General features: G+C 37.2%; 3 protein-coding genes across 4 annotated transcripts in view; 2 read left to right on the forward strand and 1 right to left on the reverse strand.

The window, feature by feature from the left end:
* Positions 1-2,862: 2,862 nt before the first annotated feature.
* Positions 2,863-6,085, forward strand: LOC111800955. Its single transcript, XM_023684891.1, has 4 exons — positions 2,863-3,500; positions 3,813-3,968; positions 4,044-4,730; positions 4,844-6,085. The coding sequence occupies exons 1-4, from the start codon at positions 3,168-3,170 to the stop codon at positions 5,912-5,914; spliced, it is 2,247 nt and encodes a 748-aa protein (XP_023540659.1). The 5' UTR covers positions 2,863-3,167; the 3' UTR covers positions 5,915-6,085.
* Positions 6,086-7,649: 1,564 nt separating this feature from the next.
* LOC111799753 (uncharacterized protein At3g28850-like) lies at positions 7,650-13,284 on the reverse strand. 2 transcript variants are annotated; one of them, XM_023683214.1, is made up of 5 exons: positions 12,848-13,284; positions 11,615-11,716; positions 10,770-10,930; positions 9,082-9,978; positions 7,650-8,849 (listed from the first exon to the last, which is right to left on the reverse strand). In XM_023683214.1, exon 5 carries the CDS (start codon positions 8,756-8,758, stop codon positions 7,853-7,855), a length of 906 nt encoding a protein of 301 aa, XP_023538982.1. In that variant the 5' UTR covers positions 8,759-8,849; positions 9,082-9,978; positions 10,770-10,930; positions 11,615-11,716; positions 12,848-13,284; the 3' UTR covers positions 7,650-7,852. The 2 variants fall into 2 exon arrangements, with proteins under 2 accessions (XP_023538982.1, XP_023538983.1); XM_023683215.1 differs by lacking the exon at positions 7,650-8,849 and having other exon boundaries at positions 9,561-9,745; positions 9,818-9,978.
* A 1,578-nt stretch (positions 13,285-14,862) lies between these two features.
* LOC111799707 overlaps positions 14,863-16,573 on the forward strand; it is an 8,754-nt gene continuing 7,043 nt past the window's right edge. The window contains exons 1-2 of the mRNA XM_023683156.1: positions 14,863-15,248; positions 15,931-16,035. Of these exons, the coding sequence (XP_023538924.1) occupies positions 14,928-15,248; positions 15,931-16,035 (426 nt within the window). The 5' untranslated portion in view covers positions 14,863-14,927. The remainder of the gene's footprint in view (positions 15,249-15,930; positions 16,036-16,573) is intronic.

Below are 16,573 nucleotides of genomic sequence, written 5' to 3' on the forward strand. Positions count from 1 at the left end.
ATATGTCAAAATAATTAATTTTAACATTACATTACATAATTATAATTTAGTTTTTATAATTTTTAAAAGTTAAAAATTTTTTATTATAAAATCCCGTAGATAATCTTTTTAATTTAATATAACTTTTAAAAAAATACTTTTTTCCATATTAGGGTAAGAAAATAGTGGCTTATTTAATTGATTGATTATTAATGTGATTTTGATTTTGATTTTTTTTTTTTTTTCTTTTTTTTTGTGGTTCTTATACATTTAAAACTTTGGCATTAATTCTTAGTAGTTAACGTATATTAAAGTCTTCATTTATTCTAATAATATTTGTATAATAAAAAATATATTATATAAATTAAACTAACCGCTCTAATCTCTTAATTTACTCCAGTTGAATATATATGCTTTTTCAAAATCTTAACTTTATGTTTCTATTGGTTGAACTCGAAAATGAATAATAAAAAATAATAATAAAGTAAAACTTAGGTAAAGTTAATTATTTTATTGAGTTGATTAAAGTAAAATAAAATGATGGGAGAAGGTATCTTTAATGGCATGAGGAGAATAAGAGATATGGGAACCATTTAAATGATTGAATATGATGTGTTTGGATGGATGGGCACATCATACATCATGGTCATGCAAATGCCTTTCATGCCTTTTTGACCATTTTGAATGGACAATAAAAATGTGGTCTATTTTTCAAATAATAATGATTATTATCGCTCTATTTCCCTTTTTTTTTTCAAAGTTTAATATATATATATATATAAATAAATAAAAACTGATTGTCTACAAACAATAACACAGAAGGTATTAGTGTAAGCTGATCTGGTCGGTTAATCAAAGGGCATCGCATGGCCTTAATTTTATCCATATAATGGACCCCACAAATGATAAATTTAAATGATTTTTAAACTATATGTTAAATTTTAAAACTCTTCAAACCATATATTAAATTTGAACTAAGAAACAATATATCTGTTACATAATTTAAAAAATTAAAACCAAAGTAACTTTCGAGTAATTAACATGTAGGATTATAAAAAAAACGAGAATTTCGAATTTTCCCTCTATTTTTGTTAATTACAAAAAATCAAAACTTTAAAACTTGTTTTTTTATATATTGTAAATAAACTTTTGCAAATGTACACGAGTTGAGTTGGAGAAAAATTTTGGACTAATTTGAATTTTTGGGTTAGTGACTCAAACAACTCAAATAGAATTCACACACGTAGTTCGTTAAAATAAATAGTTGAACTGGGTTGTTGGGTTGTTTTTTAAATTATTTTATAAAAATCATGCCGGTTACATTAATAACTAAAATTTCATAAATCGGGAATATCAAATATCTTGCATTTTATCATTAACATCGTTACAAATATTAAATATACTTAATTTTCGTAATAATTTTAAAAGTAAGGTAGAGTTCAGTTGAATTATAACCCTATCTTAAAGTTGGTCTGATTGATCCAACAAAAAAAAAAAAATGAACACAGTAACGTACCCAAATTCAAACTGATAAAAAAAACTTAACTAAGTTTTGGGTTGGGTAGTTCAGGTCACGTTGTTAAGTTAGATGAACACCGAAGTGAGAATTTGATAATTGCATATTCGATCCTAATGGTCTCGATTAATTTTGTTTAAATTTACAATAAAAAAAAAAAAAAAAAAAAAAAAAAAAAAAAAAAAAAAAAAAAACACGATAATTTGACATTTGATGTAAAATAAAAATTATTACTTGCCCAACTTTGAAGGCACTCAAAAAAGGGGAGAAAATCCAAAAAAAAGAAAAAGAAAAAGAAAATGCCAGCCTGTAAAAAAAATCCAAAATGGCCAATAGAGCAAAGAGTTGTCCCACATGGGAAGGAAGAGCCAAAGCACTTTTGAAAAGTCTCCTCAGATTCCAAACCACTCCTTTTGAACCAACACCCACGTGCTGCCATACAACCCACACGTGTACCGTAAGTACATTTCCACTTATACCCCACGAAACTTCACAAAATTCCCTCTTTTACCCAATAAATAAAAATACATTTAACAGCCAAACAAGGATTTAATTATTTAATTAATTAATTAATTTATTAACCAATTGCTGACTCAGAAAGCAGAACCAGTGGTATAACAGGCAGAATAATGAGGTGTGGAGAGAGAAAAACGACATGAACACAATACACCCACCTAAATTAATCTGTCATTAAAACTTAATTAATTAATGAATTAATTAATTAATTAAGCATTAGAAAGCTAAGATTCAAAGGGCTTGACTTTTAGAATCCAATGGCTACAGTTTTCCCCCTTTATTTTTTTCAACAAAATTAACAACTCTTTATATTATGCCATTAAAAAAATGGTGGAGGGGCACGATTGTCAAAGTCCTTGAAAAAAATTTAATTCTATTTTCATGTATTTAAACTTTAATAATAAATTATTTTAAATATAAAAACAATTAAAATTTCTTTTTTACCAATATTACTAAAAGTTTCCACATACTATATTTTTTTTTTTTTAATAATATTATAGATTGGTATCTTCAATTCGAAAATAAGTACTCAACAATGTTGGATGATGGAAGTTCCACAACAGCTAATTTACGGAATGATTATGAGTTTATAATAAAAAAATACTAGACGTGGCCTCTCTTGGATAAGCCCAAAGCAAAGTCACGAGAGCTTATGCTCAAAGTGGGCAATATCATACCACTGTGGAGAGTCGTGTTTCAGACCCGTTCTTACAAAAAAAAAAAAAAAAAAAAAAAAAAAAAANAAATTTAAATAATTAATGTTAATTTATTTTCCACAAAATAAATAAATTAATTAATTAAAATGGAAACAATATCTCTGTCTCTCTATCTTTTTCCCCATAAGACGACTTCCAGTGCCCTTCCTTACCTTTGTCTCTCTCTCTCTCTCCTCTCTCTTTCTCTCTCTAGTTTTCATCTCAAAGCCAAACCCAACGGCATATTCTTCGTTTCTCTTTTCTCAAATTTCTTTTCCTCTTCTTCATAACTTCACAAACCCACAAATCCCTTTTCCCCAATTTGCGTTTAATCGACCTGGGATTTTGCTATCTGTTCTTCGAAGATCTTGGAACACTTGGGCGCTGATAATTTCCCCCATTTTTTGCAACCCCCCTTTTCCCCCTTTGATTTCTTCGTTTTTTTTCACTTGGGTTAACCGATGGTTGTGAAGATGATGAAGTGGCGGCCATGGCCGCCGCTAGTTTCAAGGAAGTACGAGGTTAGGCTTGTCGTTAAGAAACTCGAAGGGCTTGACGGCGTCGCGGATAAGGGGGTTGACAAATTGACAGTAGAAATCAAATGGAAGGGTCCGAAAATGGCTTTGAGTCCATTGAGAAGAACGGCTGTGAAGAGAAATTACACGAAGGAAGCATATGGGGTGGATCAGAACGGCGTGGTTCAGTGGGATGAGGAGTTTCACAACGTTTGTACTTTCTCTGCTTATAAGGAGAATGTGTTTCATCCATGGGAGATCGTTTTCTCTGCCTTCAATGTGAGTTTGATTTTGGATCTTTTTGTCGTGTTCTGTTTTCGATTGAATCTTCGTCTACTTTTTGTTGTTTTCGAAATTGGGTTTGCCTGGATTCATGTTCCCTTGTTCTTGATTTGTTTCATCCTCCATGTATTTGAATCTGGGTCTTAGTTCTTCTGTGTTGAATTATTTGTCTCTGTTCTTAGATTGTATGGCTACACATTCCTGATGTTCTGTTCTTGTTCTTGATATCATATTTATATGGATGAGCTTATCAGTAATGGTCGATAGTTAACCCGAATCATCTTTGATTTTGTTTCCCTTTCTACATAGGGCTTAAATCAAGGGTCGACAAACAAAGTTCATGTTGTTGGCTCAGCAGCTCTTAACCTGTCTGAACACCTTTCTGTGGCTGAACAAAAAGAGCTTGAATTGAAGATACCCCTTAATCCATCTACAAATGCATCCGAGGGTAGCCACGTTCTCTGGGTTCGTATCGTCCCGTTTCCTCAAGATCCATTGATTTATTACGTGCTTTTTTCTTATGTTTACTGTATCGTGCAGATATCGCTGAACTTATTGGAGCTAAGAACGGCTCAAGTTGTATCACAACCTGTACAGAGATCAATGGCTGCAGCCTCATCTCCACCTTGGTCTGGAGAAAATGTCCCAGCAGAAAAGGATGAGGTCTCTGCTCTTAAAGCTGGCCTTAGGAAAGTAAAGATTTTTACGGAGTTTGTGTCGACCCGAAAGGCGAAAAAGGCTTGCCATGAAGAGGAAGGCAGTGAGGGTAGGTGCTCGACTAAGAGTGAGGATGGCGAGTCGAGCTACCCGTTTGACTCTGATTCGCTTGATGACGTTGAGGAAGTGGAAACCGATGAAGCGAAGGAGGATACTAACATTAGGAAGTCCTTCAGTTATGGCACTCTGGCTTATGCAAATTATGCTGGTGGATCATATTACTCTGATATGAAGATCAACGGTGATGACGAAAATTTAGTTTACTATAGTAATCGAAAATCAGATGTCGGGTGTTCGAGCATGGAGGATTCAAATGCATCGGCATCTGAGCAAACTTTGCCACAAAGTTCGAAACGCGGCCTACTTCCGTGGAGGAAGAGAAAGTTAAGTTTTAGATCACCTAAGGTAAAAGGAGAGCCATTGTTGAAGAAGGCTTATGGCGAAGAAGGTGGTGATGACATTGATCACGATCGAAGGCAGCTCAGCTCCGATGAATCTATTGGTCTTGGGGTAAGCTGACGCAACTCCATACCAACGTCTCACTACCTACGACGTTTCACTACCGATTCTATAATTTGTTTCATTTCTACATTTCTTTGCTAAGTTTAAGTTGGTTATTGCAGTGGCAAAAGACCGAAGAGGATTCAACTGCGAACCGATCATCGGTTTCGGAATTTGGGGACGACAATTTTGCGATTGGCGCTTGGGAACAGAAAGAAATTGTGAGCCGTGATGGACATTTGAAGCTACAAACACAGGTCTTCTTTGCTTCTATCGACCAACGGAGTGAGCGGGCAGCTGGTGAAAGTGCTTGTACTGCTCTTGTAGCTGTTATTGCTGATTGGTTTCACAACAGCCAAAATCTCATGCCTATAAAATCTCAGTTCGATAGTTTGATTCGAGATGGCTCGTTCGAGTGGAGGAAACTCTGCGAAAATGAAATATATCGCGAAAAATTCCCAGACAAGCATTTTGATCTCGAAACCGTTGTCCAAGCCGAAATCCGACCCCTTTCTGTGGTTCCAAGGAAGTCGTTCATTGGTTTTTTCCATCCAGAAGGCGTAAATGAGGCGAGGTTTGAATTTTTGCACGGTGCCATGTCCTTTGATAACATATGGGATGAGATTAGCCATACTGGGTCGGAATGTTCAGACGACAGTGAACCGCGAGTTTATATTGTCAGTTGGAACGACCATTTCTTTATTCTCAAGGTCGAATCCGACGCGTACTACATCATCGACACATTAGGGGAGAGACTCTATGAAGGATGCAATCAAGCCTACATCTTGAAGTTCGACGACAACACTACGATCTGTAAAATGCCTGAAACTAGCCAAACATCAGGCGAAAAAACGTCCAATGATCAGCAGATTGTTGCAGAAATAGTCGAAGACAAAGATCAACAGGCGAGCGTATTGGTGAACGTAACTTCAGAAGAACCAATGAATGAGAAAGACGAAGTCTTATGTCGTGGGAAACAATCCTGTAAAGAATACATCAAGAGCTTCTTGGCTGCTATCCCGATTCGGGAACTGCAAGCCGATATCAAGAAGGGTCTAATGGCATCAACCCCGCTTCACCATCGACTCCAGATCGAGCTGCACTACACCCAGATTTTGCAACCTTCGGACGATCTCAAAGGCATAACACGAAGCCCAGATTCGACGCTAGCAGACATTGCTGCTACTACGTAATGTAAATTTTAGGATGCTTGGTTAGTCTTAACTAGTTTTTGTTTTTGAAATGACTGAGAGGTTAACAAAGAGGAATTTATAGAGAAGAGAGGGTATGAAAATGCAGTGTAGTAGTAGTTAGTATGCAGCAGCAGCAATGTTAAGAGCAACTGCCTGTGTTTTTTGCTTGCCTTTTGGTGTCTAATCTCCCTTTCATTTGTCTGATGAGTGTGTGAAATCTCACGTTAGTTGGGGAGGAGAACGAAACATTATTATTTATAAGGGTATGAAAACCTCTCTCTAACATATGCGTTTCAAAAACTTTGAGGGGAAGTCCGAAAGGAAAAGTCCAAAGAGGATGATATCTATTAGCGGGCTTAGACTGTTACAAATGGTATCAGAGCCGGACGCTGGGCAATGTGCCAGTGAGGAGGTTGAGCCCTGATGGAGGTGGACACAAGGCAGTGTGTTAGCAAGGATGCTAGCGGAGAGGAGAATGGAATATTATTTGTAAGGGTGTGAAAACTTCTCCTTAGTAGACGTGTTTTAAAAACCTTAAGGGAAAGCTCGAAAGGGAAAGTCCAAAAAGGACAATATCTGCTAGTGGTGGACTTAGGCTGTACTATCAAAGCCAGACACCGAGTGATGTGCTAGCGAGGAGGCTGAGCCCTAAAAGGGGTGGACACAAGGTGGATGCCAGCAAAAACGCTGATAGGAAGGAGAACGAAACATTATTTATAAGGGTGTGAAATACTCTCGAGGGAAAACCCGAAATCTCTTTTATGGTTATTAAGTTTACGAGAATTATTTGTTTTGGTTCCATTATGATCTGAGGTATCCTATGAGAAGAGGTGGTGGGAGGCTATGAGGACAATAAGCAAAAAAGGAATATGTTTAATATTTTAATAAAAGAATAAAATAATTGAAGGAAAAAAATAATAATAATAATAATGAATGGATAAACTAAAGCATATAATAATTAGAGGTCAAAAAGAAAATAACTTTTGTTTGATTAAAACTTAAGGGAAATCAGTTTATTAGTTTCAATCAAAGGGAAACTTTTAAGGCTTTTAAATCTTAATTATACCACTAAATATGCCATGATTTTAGTTTAATTGCATACCACCTCCATTCATTATATCTAAATTTTTACCTCAACTTTTTACCGAGGTTGATAATCACTCGACTACTAAAAATGAAAAACATGCCTGAAAAATTGACGACCCATATTCAAGATTTTGATCAAGATTCAAAATCCGAACTCAGAACCTGACGGACTCACTATTTTCCTGCATCTCCCGGTCACGTTACAAAAAGTTTGTTTCAGCATATTTTGTCCTCACTCACGTGTATATCACAAGAAAATTCCTTGGAGGTCACTCCTTGGAGGTCACGCGACATAGATTGAGCCCCTTGAAAAATTTCTAAGAGGTCACCCAGTGTATTTTGTTCTCGCTCACAAATAAAAAAGCTTAACAGTGGTACCTACTGTTACTTATCTTCAGAAAAGCCACGCTTGAAGTCGAGTGGCCAAACATATATCATGAATTAAAGACGTTAATTTTGTAATATTACCATAAAAGAAAACAAGTTTTTTGTTCATGAAAGAGAGGCTATTTGACCTGCAAGTTTGATACTTATTGTTGCCAAATTATAGGGAGGAAGGTAAAAGGAAAGAAGAGTTTAAAATGACTTTTTGTAGCCTTTTTCCAAAGCAGCCATGTGCTTGTCCTCCTCTTCCTATCATTCTCAATCATTTTCATTCAACAATACAATTATTTCTATGATCATATTCCAAATTCTCCATTCAGACATACATAACTAAATTCATCACCAACAACTGATTCGTCTGCTACGAAAATAGATAGTTAAAGCTACAATGGCAGTCGAGAATCGAACATAGCACGCCCATCGAGTTTTAAACAATGAACAGAAAATTCTAAGAAGATTATAGTGATTTCAGCAGCAAATGGGGCATTTGGCTAACCCATTTTCATTGCAATCAGGACATCTAATATACAAGCTGTTGTCGTTGTCGTGGTCGTGGTCGTCTTTAAGAACCTTACGACTACCATTGCAGCTTGGGCACACCAGAAACCTGGTGTTTGCACAGCAAGAGCATGGAGAATTAGCCAAGTCTAATGGTATGCCATCCAACAGTTTCCTTAGCTTGCCTTGCTCATGCAGGGCTACCACTTGCTCTGCTCCTCCAATGTACCTTCCCTTAATAAAAAGCTGTGGAGGGATCACCTTAGCCCCCAACACATCCCACAGCTCCTCCCTGAATTCCAAGTGCATCGACACATCTCTCTCCATAAACAACACTTTGAAACTTTCGAGCAGGAACCGAATACCGTTACATTTATCGAACGTTTTCCTAATACCTCTCAAGCTCGTCGAGTAAAATATAACGGATTCGCTTCCTCCTGGTGGACATCTCTCTTCAAAGTCTAGTAAAGATGAGCGTTCTTCATGATTGTCTACCTTCACTTGGAACCAACCCCTTGGTTCCATGGTGATTCTTCCTGATAGACATGGAGCCTCCGAATTTTTCTTGGCAGCCAAGATTTCCTCAGATTTTATGAATGGACCGGGATGGTTTCGGTCGCTAACGCTAATCTCGAGTTCAGATTCTGCGTCTTTCAAATCTTTAACGTGTTGGGATATGTTGCTACATTCTACTACTGGCAGGGACACCCTGAAGTTGCTGCTGCTGTTCTTGGAAATTTGTTCTTGAAAAACTGGTGGGGTTTCACATAAATGGCTACAAGTTTTCTCAGTGGGGTCTGATAGAAGAGAAATGCGTTGTTTTAAAGAGCTAATGGAAGGGTAGAGTTTCATTTTCTTGAGCAGCCTTCCCTTCATATCCTTCCTTCATCTGTTCTTCTTGTCATCACATCACTAAATAGCAGTTCAAATTTCAGTTCTGGATTCCAATATAGCTAGAAAGTGGAGGCTGAAAGAAAGGCAAAAAAAAGGTGTTTGTTAGTTTGCTTTCAGAGAGGTGCATAAATTAATGACTTTAGCAGAGTGGGGCTTGGTTTGCCATTGTTTAGTGAGGCACCTATTTGTAACTCATATTCTGACCCATCACCAACAATGGTCCATCAATCATGTTATGACACAATAATGAAATAAGAAAAAAGAAAAAGATGCATGATGAAGAAGAAGAAAGAACCTGACCCCACCTATTTGGTGTATGCTCATGAGAAAAGCAGCAAAGTGAAGAGGGTCAATGGCAGAGGCTAAACCACCCACCCCATCATGATTCGGTATATGAGAAAGGAACCTTCGTGGCCATTTCGACAAGCTTCGTGGTTTGTCGAGGGACGATGCATGCTTATGCTGTTCATAAACCTCGGTGGATTACCGAATTAGCTACATCTATTCTACAGTATTTTGTGTAAGGAATCACGACTCTCCATAATGGTATGATATTGTCCCCTCTGAGCATAAGCTTTCGTAGCTTTGCTTTTGGTTGAGACCTCATACCAATGGAGATGTATTCTCTACCGTACATTCGTGGTTCCTGATCTAACAAGAGTCTTACAATCTTCAGCCCAATGAAGAAAATATAAATAATGCATCAATATGAAGTACAATGATTCAAATATACTATTTGAAGAAACATGTATACATTAATGATGATCATATTAAAGCAAGCATAAAGAAAAATCTTGAACCTTTACTCAGATAGTACAACTTATTTTAGAACTTAATTGTTTCTCTTTCCATTTTGTATCTACGAAAAACAAAGTAATCCACGTGAGAATGACGATAGGTAGTATGGTACTCTCTAATAACTCGAGTTTTTTTTGGCAATTTTTACAACTCAATTCTCCTGAATAAGTTGTTCAAATGGTCATAGTGCAAAAGTTGTCTGCCCAAGGAACGAACAAGGAACTAAAGATGACAGAGCTTTACAAGGGTTTATATGTACAAACATCAATAGCTGAGTAATCAATAAATAAAAGCTCTTAGCTATGTCCGAATAGTGATTCAATCACCAGTTCATAATCAAAGCCAAAACATGTTAGTTTATTATCATGTCCATCAATAATGGTTATCTGCATATGATATGAACCCTGCAAGGAGAAGGAAATAGTTAGAATGCATAATAGTTAAAGGAAAAAGAATTCAATGATTGTGTGTGTATATCTCAGGTTTTTCATCCCAAAAAACCTAGTTGGTAACAACCCAAGCCCACCGCTAGCAGATATTGTTCTTTTTGGGCTTTCTCTCTCGGGCTTCCCCTCAAGGTTTTAAAATGCATCTACTAAGGAGAGGTTTCCACACCCTTATAAGGAATGTTTTGTTCTCATCTCCAACCAATGTGGGATCTCACAATCCACCCCTTTGGGAACCCAGCGTCCTCACTAACACACTGCCCAAAACTTGGCTCTGTACTATTTGTAACAGTCCAAGCCTACTGCTAGTAGATATTGTCCTCTTTGGACTTTCCCTTCCGAGCTTCCCCTCAAGGTTTTTAAAATGCGTATGCTATGGAGAGGTTTCCACATCCTTATAAGGAATGCTTCGTTCCCCTCTCCAACCAATGTAGGATCTCACGTAAGGTCACCATGAATCTTATCGTTCTAGTTTTCAATAATTAGAATTGTGCTAACTTGAACTCCCATTAGGTTCTAGTGGAATACTTAATATTAAGAGAACACATGAAACTAAGAAAACCCTTCCATAAGGTAGAGCGATGCTTTTAATCCTTTCAAGATAAAAAGAACAAACTTTGTAGATCAATTGAGCCAGGATAAAACCTTGTTCCTTTAACTTATTACGATAAATAAAATAAAAAAAAAAAAAACCAGAAACTACAAGAAAAAGATAAACACAAGTGGTAAACATGAATTGAGTAACTTACAGGTACAAAGAATGCCAGAGGCGTTTGAAATGGGGCAAGTGCAAAATCACCAGACGTATAAGGGCAGGACGTCTCAACACAAATGTCATAGCTGTCACTATATACGTGCCATCCGAAATATAAAATATCAACAACCATTTTTCCTGCAATGATTGGCTTACCTGTGCCACGTGTACAAGATTGCTGTCATTAGCCAAAGTTCGAGCTAAAATTCAAAGGATGACATATGCCTAATGTAACGGCCCAAGTCCACCGCTAGCAGATATTGTCCTCTTTGGACTTTCCCTCAAGGTTTTTAAAACGCATCCGCTAGGGAGAGATTTTCACACCCTTATAAAGAATGTTTCGTTCTCCTCCCTAATAGATGTGGGATCTCACACCTAACAAGCTCACTGAACTACACATGAGGGGGAAGGGGTATACCTTTCTCTCTCAAGGGTCAAATAAAGACAGGGCAGTTGGTGCTAGTTAGAAGTAAAACAGAAGCAATAGAGAAGTATCCTCTAATCTTGCTTATCCATAAAAAAGATGACAAATCTAAAGGTTAATCTAAACCATGAACTCATTATTGTTCATAGAAGAAAGGAAGGTAGTAGGTAGCAGATGTCAGCCCTGTTACTAGTAAAAACAGTTCAGTGCCTGTTTTATTGACGTTAAGCGCCCACTAAATTTACCAATGGAGCAACTAGTAACAGCTAAATAAAAGTTCAATATAAACATGAGCGAATTTGCATCAAATCCTTAAAAAAGATATTCATAGTTAAGTTTCAGCTTCTACTTGTCAAAAAAATGGAATGTTAAGAACTATAAAGATGATGAAAAGGGCTAAGTGGGGTAATATGTACCTATGATTAGATTTAAGGTCATATTTGTTGGGTGACCCCTAACTATGGGGCTGGGAGATATCTCTACTCCTTTCACCATGATATCATACTTAGCTGTCTCATCTGCATCAGTTGCAGAACAAAAATCAATTATCAATACAAAATTCCATTCCATCAGAGCAAAGTTCACTCAAGTTAGAGAATAAAACGCAAACTTCCATAGACCCCAAGGTGCGGTGGTGATTGGTTAAATCTTAATGAACTAGAACTAGCTCGGCCATCAAGATGTTAGATGTTCGAATTTACGCCCATGCAATTGCTATTTATGAATTCTCATGAAATGTTCATCATTTTATCTACATTTCCATTAAATTCAGGTCTCAACATTCAGGCCAACGTCAACATTTAAAACCTTGCTGAGCTGGTTTATTAAAAAAAAAGGTAAACTTCCATAGGCTATTTAGTTCTCATTTACAATCTAATTATCTCACATATTTTGAAACATCCAAGCCCACCGCAGGTAGATATTGTCTTTTGTGAGCTTTTCCTTTCAAGTTTCCTTTTGAGTGTTCAAAAATTTTTAAAACGCGTCTGCTCGGGAGAGATTTCTACACCCTAATAAAGCATGCTTCGTTGCCCTTTACAACGGATGTAGGATCTTACAATGTGGGTGGATAGTGAGATCTCACATCGGTTGAGGAGGAGAACAAAGCATTCTTTATAAGGGTGAAAACCTCCTATAGCAGACGCGTTTTAAAAACCTTGAGGAAAAGCCTGAAAGATAAAGTTCAAAAAGGACAATATCTACTAGCGATAAACTTTGGCTATTATATATCCACAGTCAGATTCAACACTATTCACCTTTAAGCACATCATTGTCGTTGAGATGTGAAAGATTGAAGGGTGTTAGAAGTGTTGCAAAATGAAGCTCTATAATAATGATGGGTTATATAACAGTGCCTTTAACAGTACCAGAAATGCAACTACGAATAGAAAAATGAAACGATCAAACGAAATGATGTTTAAAATAAGAGATTGAAACCCTGGAGGAAAACAATAAACATATTCAACAGTACATTGACATTGACTTTCGATCATTAAATATTACTCAACTATAAGTGGATTGACAGTGAAATATAAGCAAAAAAACAGAGCCACAAGCTATTTAATCTAACCCACAAAACCAAGATTCAGAAAGGAAAGAAAAAAATCTCAGAAATGGAGTAAAAGCGTTGAAATTAGAAAACCACAAACCGCAGAGATGAACTCGAGTGGCGAAGAACTGTGGAACAAAGCTTAGCCAAAGAAGAAATGAAAAAATCAGCTTCATCAGAAGAGAGGGTTCCATGGAATTCGAACTCTGTAGTAACAAATTTGAGGAAAAACTTGAGAAATTCTAATAATGAAGCTCTGGAGTCGCGTGAAAAACGGGGGTTTCGGTGGAGTAGAGTGGGAGAAACTGAATGAGACGAACGCCATTGGAGAGCGGGAAGAATCCCTTCTTCGTCGGGGTTTAGCAGATGGGATACACAGAAATTTTATAAAAAAATAATGCAAGGAGAGAAGAACCAAGCAAACCGTTGACCTAGGATCTTGCAGCTATGAACACTACCCATTTTCTTTATCCCTTGATCTATGAATTTACTTTGTGTAATCTCGTAGAAACTATATTGCAGTGGGGAGAAGTTTGATGTCAGTCATGCTTGACGCATACTCGAGCCTCCTAACCTGCTTGTAAGTTTTAGAAAACAGAGATTATAGACTAACAAAGAATAAGGGACAACAATGGCATTGATAGCATATAACTTAGACCGAAAGAATTGACTACATCCCGTTGCAGTGCATTTTTTTTTATGTATTTTAGCTTTGACAAGAGTAGACATATAATAGCCTAAGCACACCGTTAGTAAATATTGTTCGTTTTAGCCTATTATGTATCACTGTGAGCTTCACGATTTTAAAACGTTTCTATGAAGAAGAGGTTTCCACATCCTTATTAAAAATGTTTTGTTTCACTCTCCAATCGATATGGGATCTTACAATCCAACTCTCATGGGTGCTTAGTGCCACGATCATGCATGTCTAAAGTGTGTTGTCAATGGCCGCATGATAGATATCCCGGTCTTGCTTGTCCAGAACATGTTGTCCATGGTTGTATGCCCGTTTCAAACCTCTTTTACATGCTTTCATCCAAGATAGGTCTTTCCCATTCTTCCCGTTCACCAAAATCGTGCCTACATTTGCAAGGGCTAAAATTCCCCTAGTAAGCCGTTGTTGTTGCCTTTTGCTTACATTCCCATATAACACAATTTCCAATTTCTCAAATCTTGCTTTCAAAATAATTTTTCGAAATCTCTTTGCCCCCGTTTTCTAAAAACTCTCTTCTTAAATTGGAGCTAGAGGCTCGAGCATACGTCGCTTGGCCATAGGCGACGCAAGAACGAATAGGTTTAACTCACTTTTGCTGGGAAATGAGTGCCGCACAATCACAAGTCCGTTGTCATCAAAGTGTGATTGTGACACTCAGTGTCCTCGCTAACACACCACCCTCATGTCTGACTCTACTCCCATTTGTAACAGCCCAAACACACTGATAATAGACTTTGTTCATTTTAGTCCTTTACGTATCGTCGTTAGCTTCACAATTTTAAAACACATCTGTTAGAAAGATGTTTCCACCCAAGAATGTTTAGTTCCCATTTTCAATCTATGTGGAATCTTATTAAAAAGTTGTACGCATATAAATTATAATAATAAAATAATAAACAACTAACTAACACGAAAATAATAAAAGAGGAGTTTGAAATGGGTATGCTGACATGCATAACATAAGGGCATTTATGAAAAGTTTCTCTTTCGATCGTTAATGGGCTCGGCCCATTACCTAAAACGGCCCAATTAAAATAATGTCGAAGGCCATTTATGAAGTCTTTCGATCGTTAATGGGCTCGGCCCATGTACTGAAACGGCCCAATTAAAATAATGTAGAAGGGCATTTATGAAAAGTCTCTTTCGATCGTTAATGGGCTCGGCCCATTTGCTAAAACGGCCCAATTAAAATAATGGCGAAGGGCATTTATGAAGTCTTTCGATCGTTAATGGGCTCGGCACATGTACTGAAACGGCCCAATTAAAATAATGTAGAAGGGCATTTATGAAAAGTTTCTCTTTCGATCGTTAATGGGCTCGGCCCATTTCCTAAATCGGCCCAATTAAAGTTTTGGGAATCTTTGTCTGCTTGTCTACGAAGTTTGACTCTTTCCGATCTTCGTTGACAACTTCGGTTCCCGGGTTTTTGCGGCAGAAGTTTCCACTTTCAATTTCCAGTACAAACATGGCGATTTACGATCTCTCGAGGGCATCCGCCGTGCTGCTTCTCCTAATGACGGCGGCGGCCGTTGAAGCTAGGGACAGCAACCGAGTTTTCTCTCCTTGCGCCGACACGACTGTTGAGAAGTCCGACGGTTTCACCTTAGGGCTTGCTTTTGCGACGCACCAGAAGTTCGTCTTTAACAAAACATTGAATTTGTCTCCTTGTGACAGTAGGCTTGCTCTTACGAATGGAAATTCTCTGATCTCTGTGTTTAGACCTATGGTTGATGAGATCTCCCTCCTCACCGTCAATACTACTCCCTCCGTGTCCAATTTCAATCCGGTTAGTTCTTCGAATTCTTTGTTCTTTTTCCTCTTTTGATGTCGAATTTATCGGTATGTTCTGTTTGATCTTCGTTTGAAGTTGATACGAGCGCTAGAATTAGATTTTGTGCTTGAGTTTGTTGAATCGGATGGTTATTAGGTTTTGTGAAAATGAGGTAATAGGTTTTGTATGACTCTCAAATCAAACATGGGTTTGGTTTTTAAAACCTACTCCTAAGCACGAAACAGGGGGGCAAACAGAACAGATCATTTTGGAATCACTTCACGTGCTTTAATTGTATGATTCAAGCTCGATTTGATTTGGGATTTTTTTTTTGGTATATGAATTGTTTCTTTGAGGATATTATAATCAATAGCTATTGGTTGGCATTAACTCAATGTTGACAAGAAACTCCAATGTTGATGTTTAGTTGGAAAAATAAGGAATTTCACTGAAGATGGTATCTAGTGTTTGAGAGAGTAGATACTCGCCCTCCCTCTTCCGCCTTAAGATGATGCCTTCCTAATGCTTGGGCTGCTTTGTCTCCATAGAAGGAAGAGATTAATGTATGAGCTTGTTTGATTTCTATTGCTCACATAGATCTAAAATCTTTTCTACTAGTTTATTTACTACAAATGCTAGTGTTCTGTTCTTACCAGTGGTGGACTCACTATTCCTTTTTCATTTCATCCATTACCAGTCTTCCAATGGCTATATGGTTGCATTTGCTGGACGGAAATATGCTGCAAGGTCCCCTCCAATTTTTGTCGCTGATGAACAACATGCCGTGACCAGCTTTACTCTGGTAAGTTCATGGCATAGGAAGTAGGAAGTAGAAAGTAAACTAAAGACACAAGATATGGATATAATAGAACACTGACTTTCTGATATGTTGTTTTTAAGAATATGACATCCCAAGATGCAGCCTTGTTGGCCAAGGTTCATGGTGTTCGAGTGTTGCCTATGATAGGGGGGGTTCATGTAACTAATAATCGTTCGATAAACATTCAAAATACTTTTGTATTTTCAACTCATATATTCAACGGTTGCAAAATTATTTGCCACATTACAACAACTTCCTCCAATAATAATTTCTTGTAATGAGAAGGGGAGACGATTAGACTAGAGAAATTCATTGCTGAGGATAGTGAGGATAGTGGGTACATTTTCTGTGAGATTACACATCGGTTGGGGAGGAGAACAAAACATAAGGGTGTGGAAAACTGTCCCTACTGTTGGATCGGTATGGCAACCCTAGAGGGGGGGTGAATAGGGTTTTAACGATAAAAGTGTTTAAACGTGATTAATTTTTCTAATGATGAAACTTTTTACAAATAAGTAGA

The sequence above is a fragment of the Cucurbita pepo genome, chromosome LG08, assembly GCF_002806865.2.
Source record: "Cucurbita pepo subsp. pepo cultivar mu-cu-16 chromosome LG08, ASM280686v2, whole genome shotgun sequence".
In the NCBI taxonomy this organism is placed as follows: domain Eukaryota; kingdom Viridiplantae; phylum Streptophyta; class Magnoliopsida; order Cucurbitales; family Cucurbitaceae; genus Cucurbita; species Cucurbita pepo.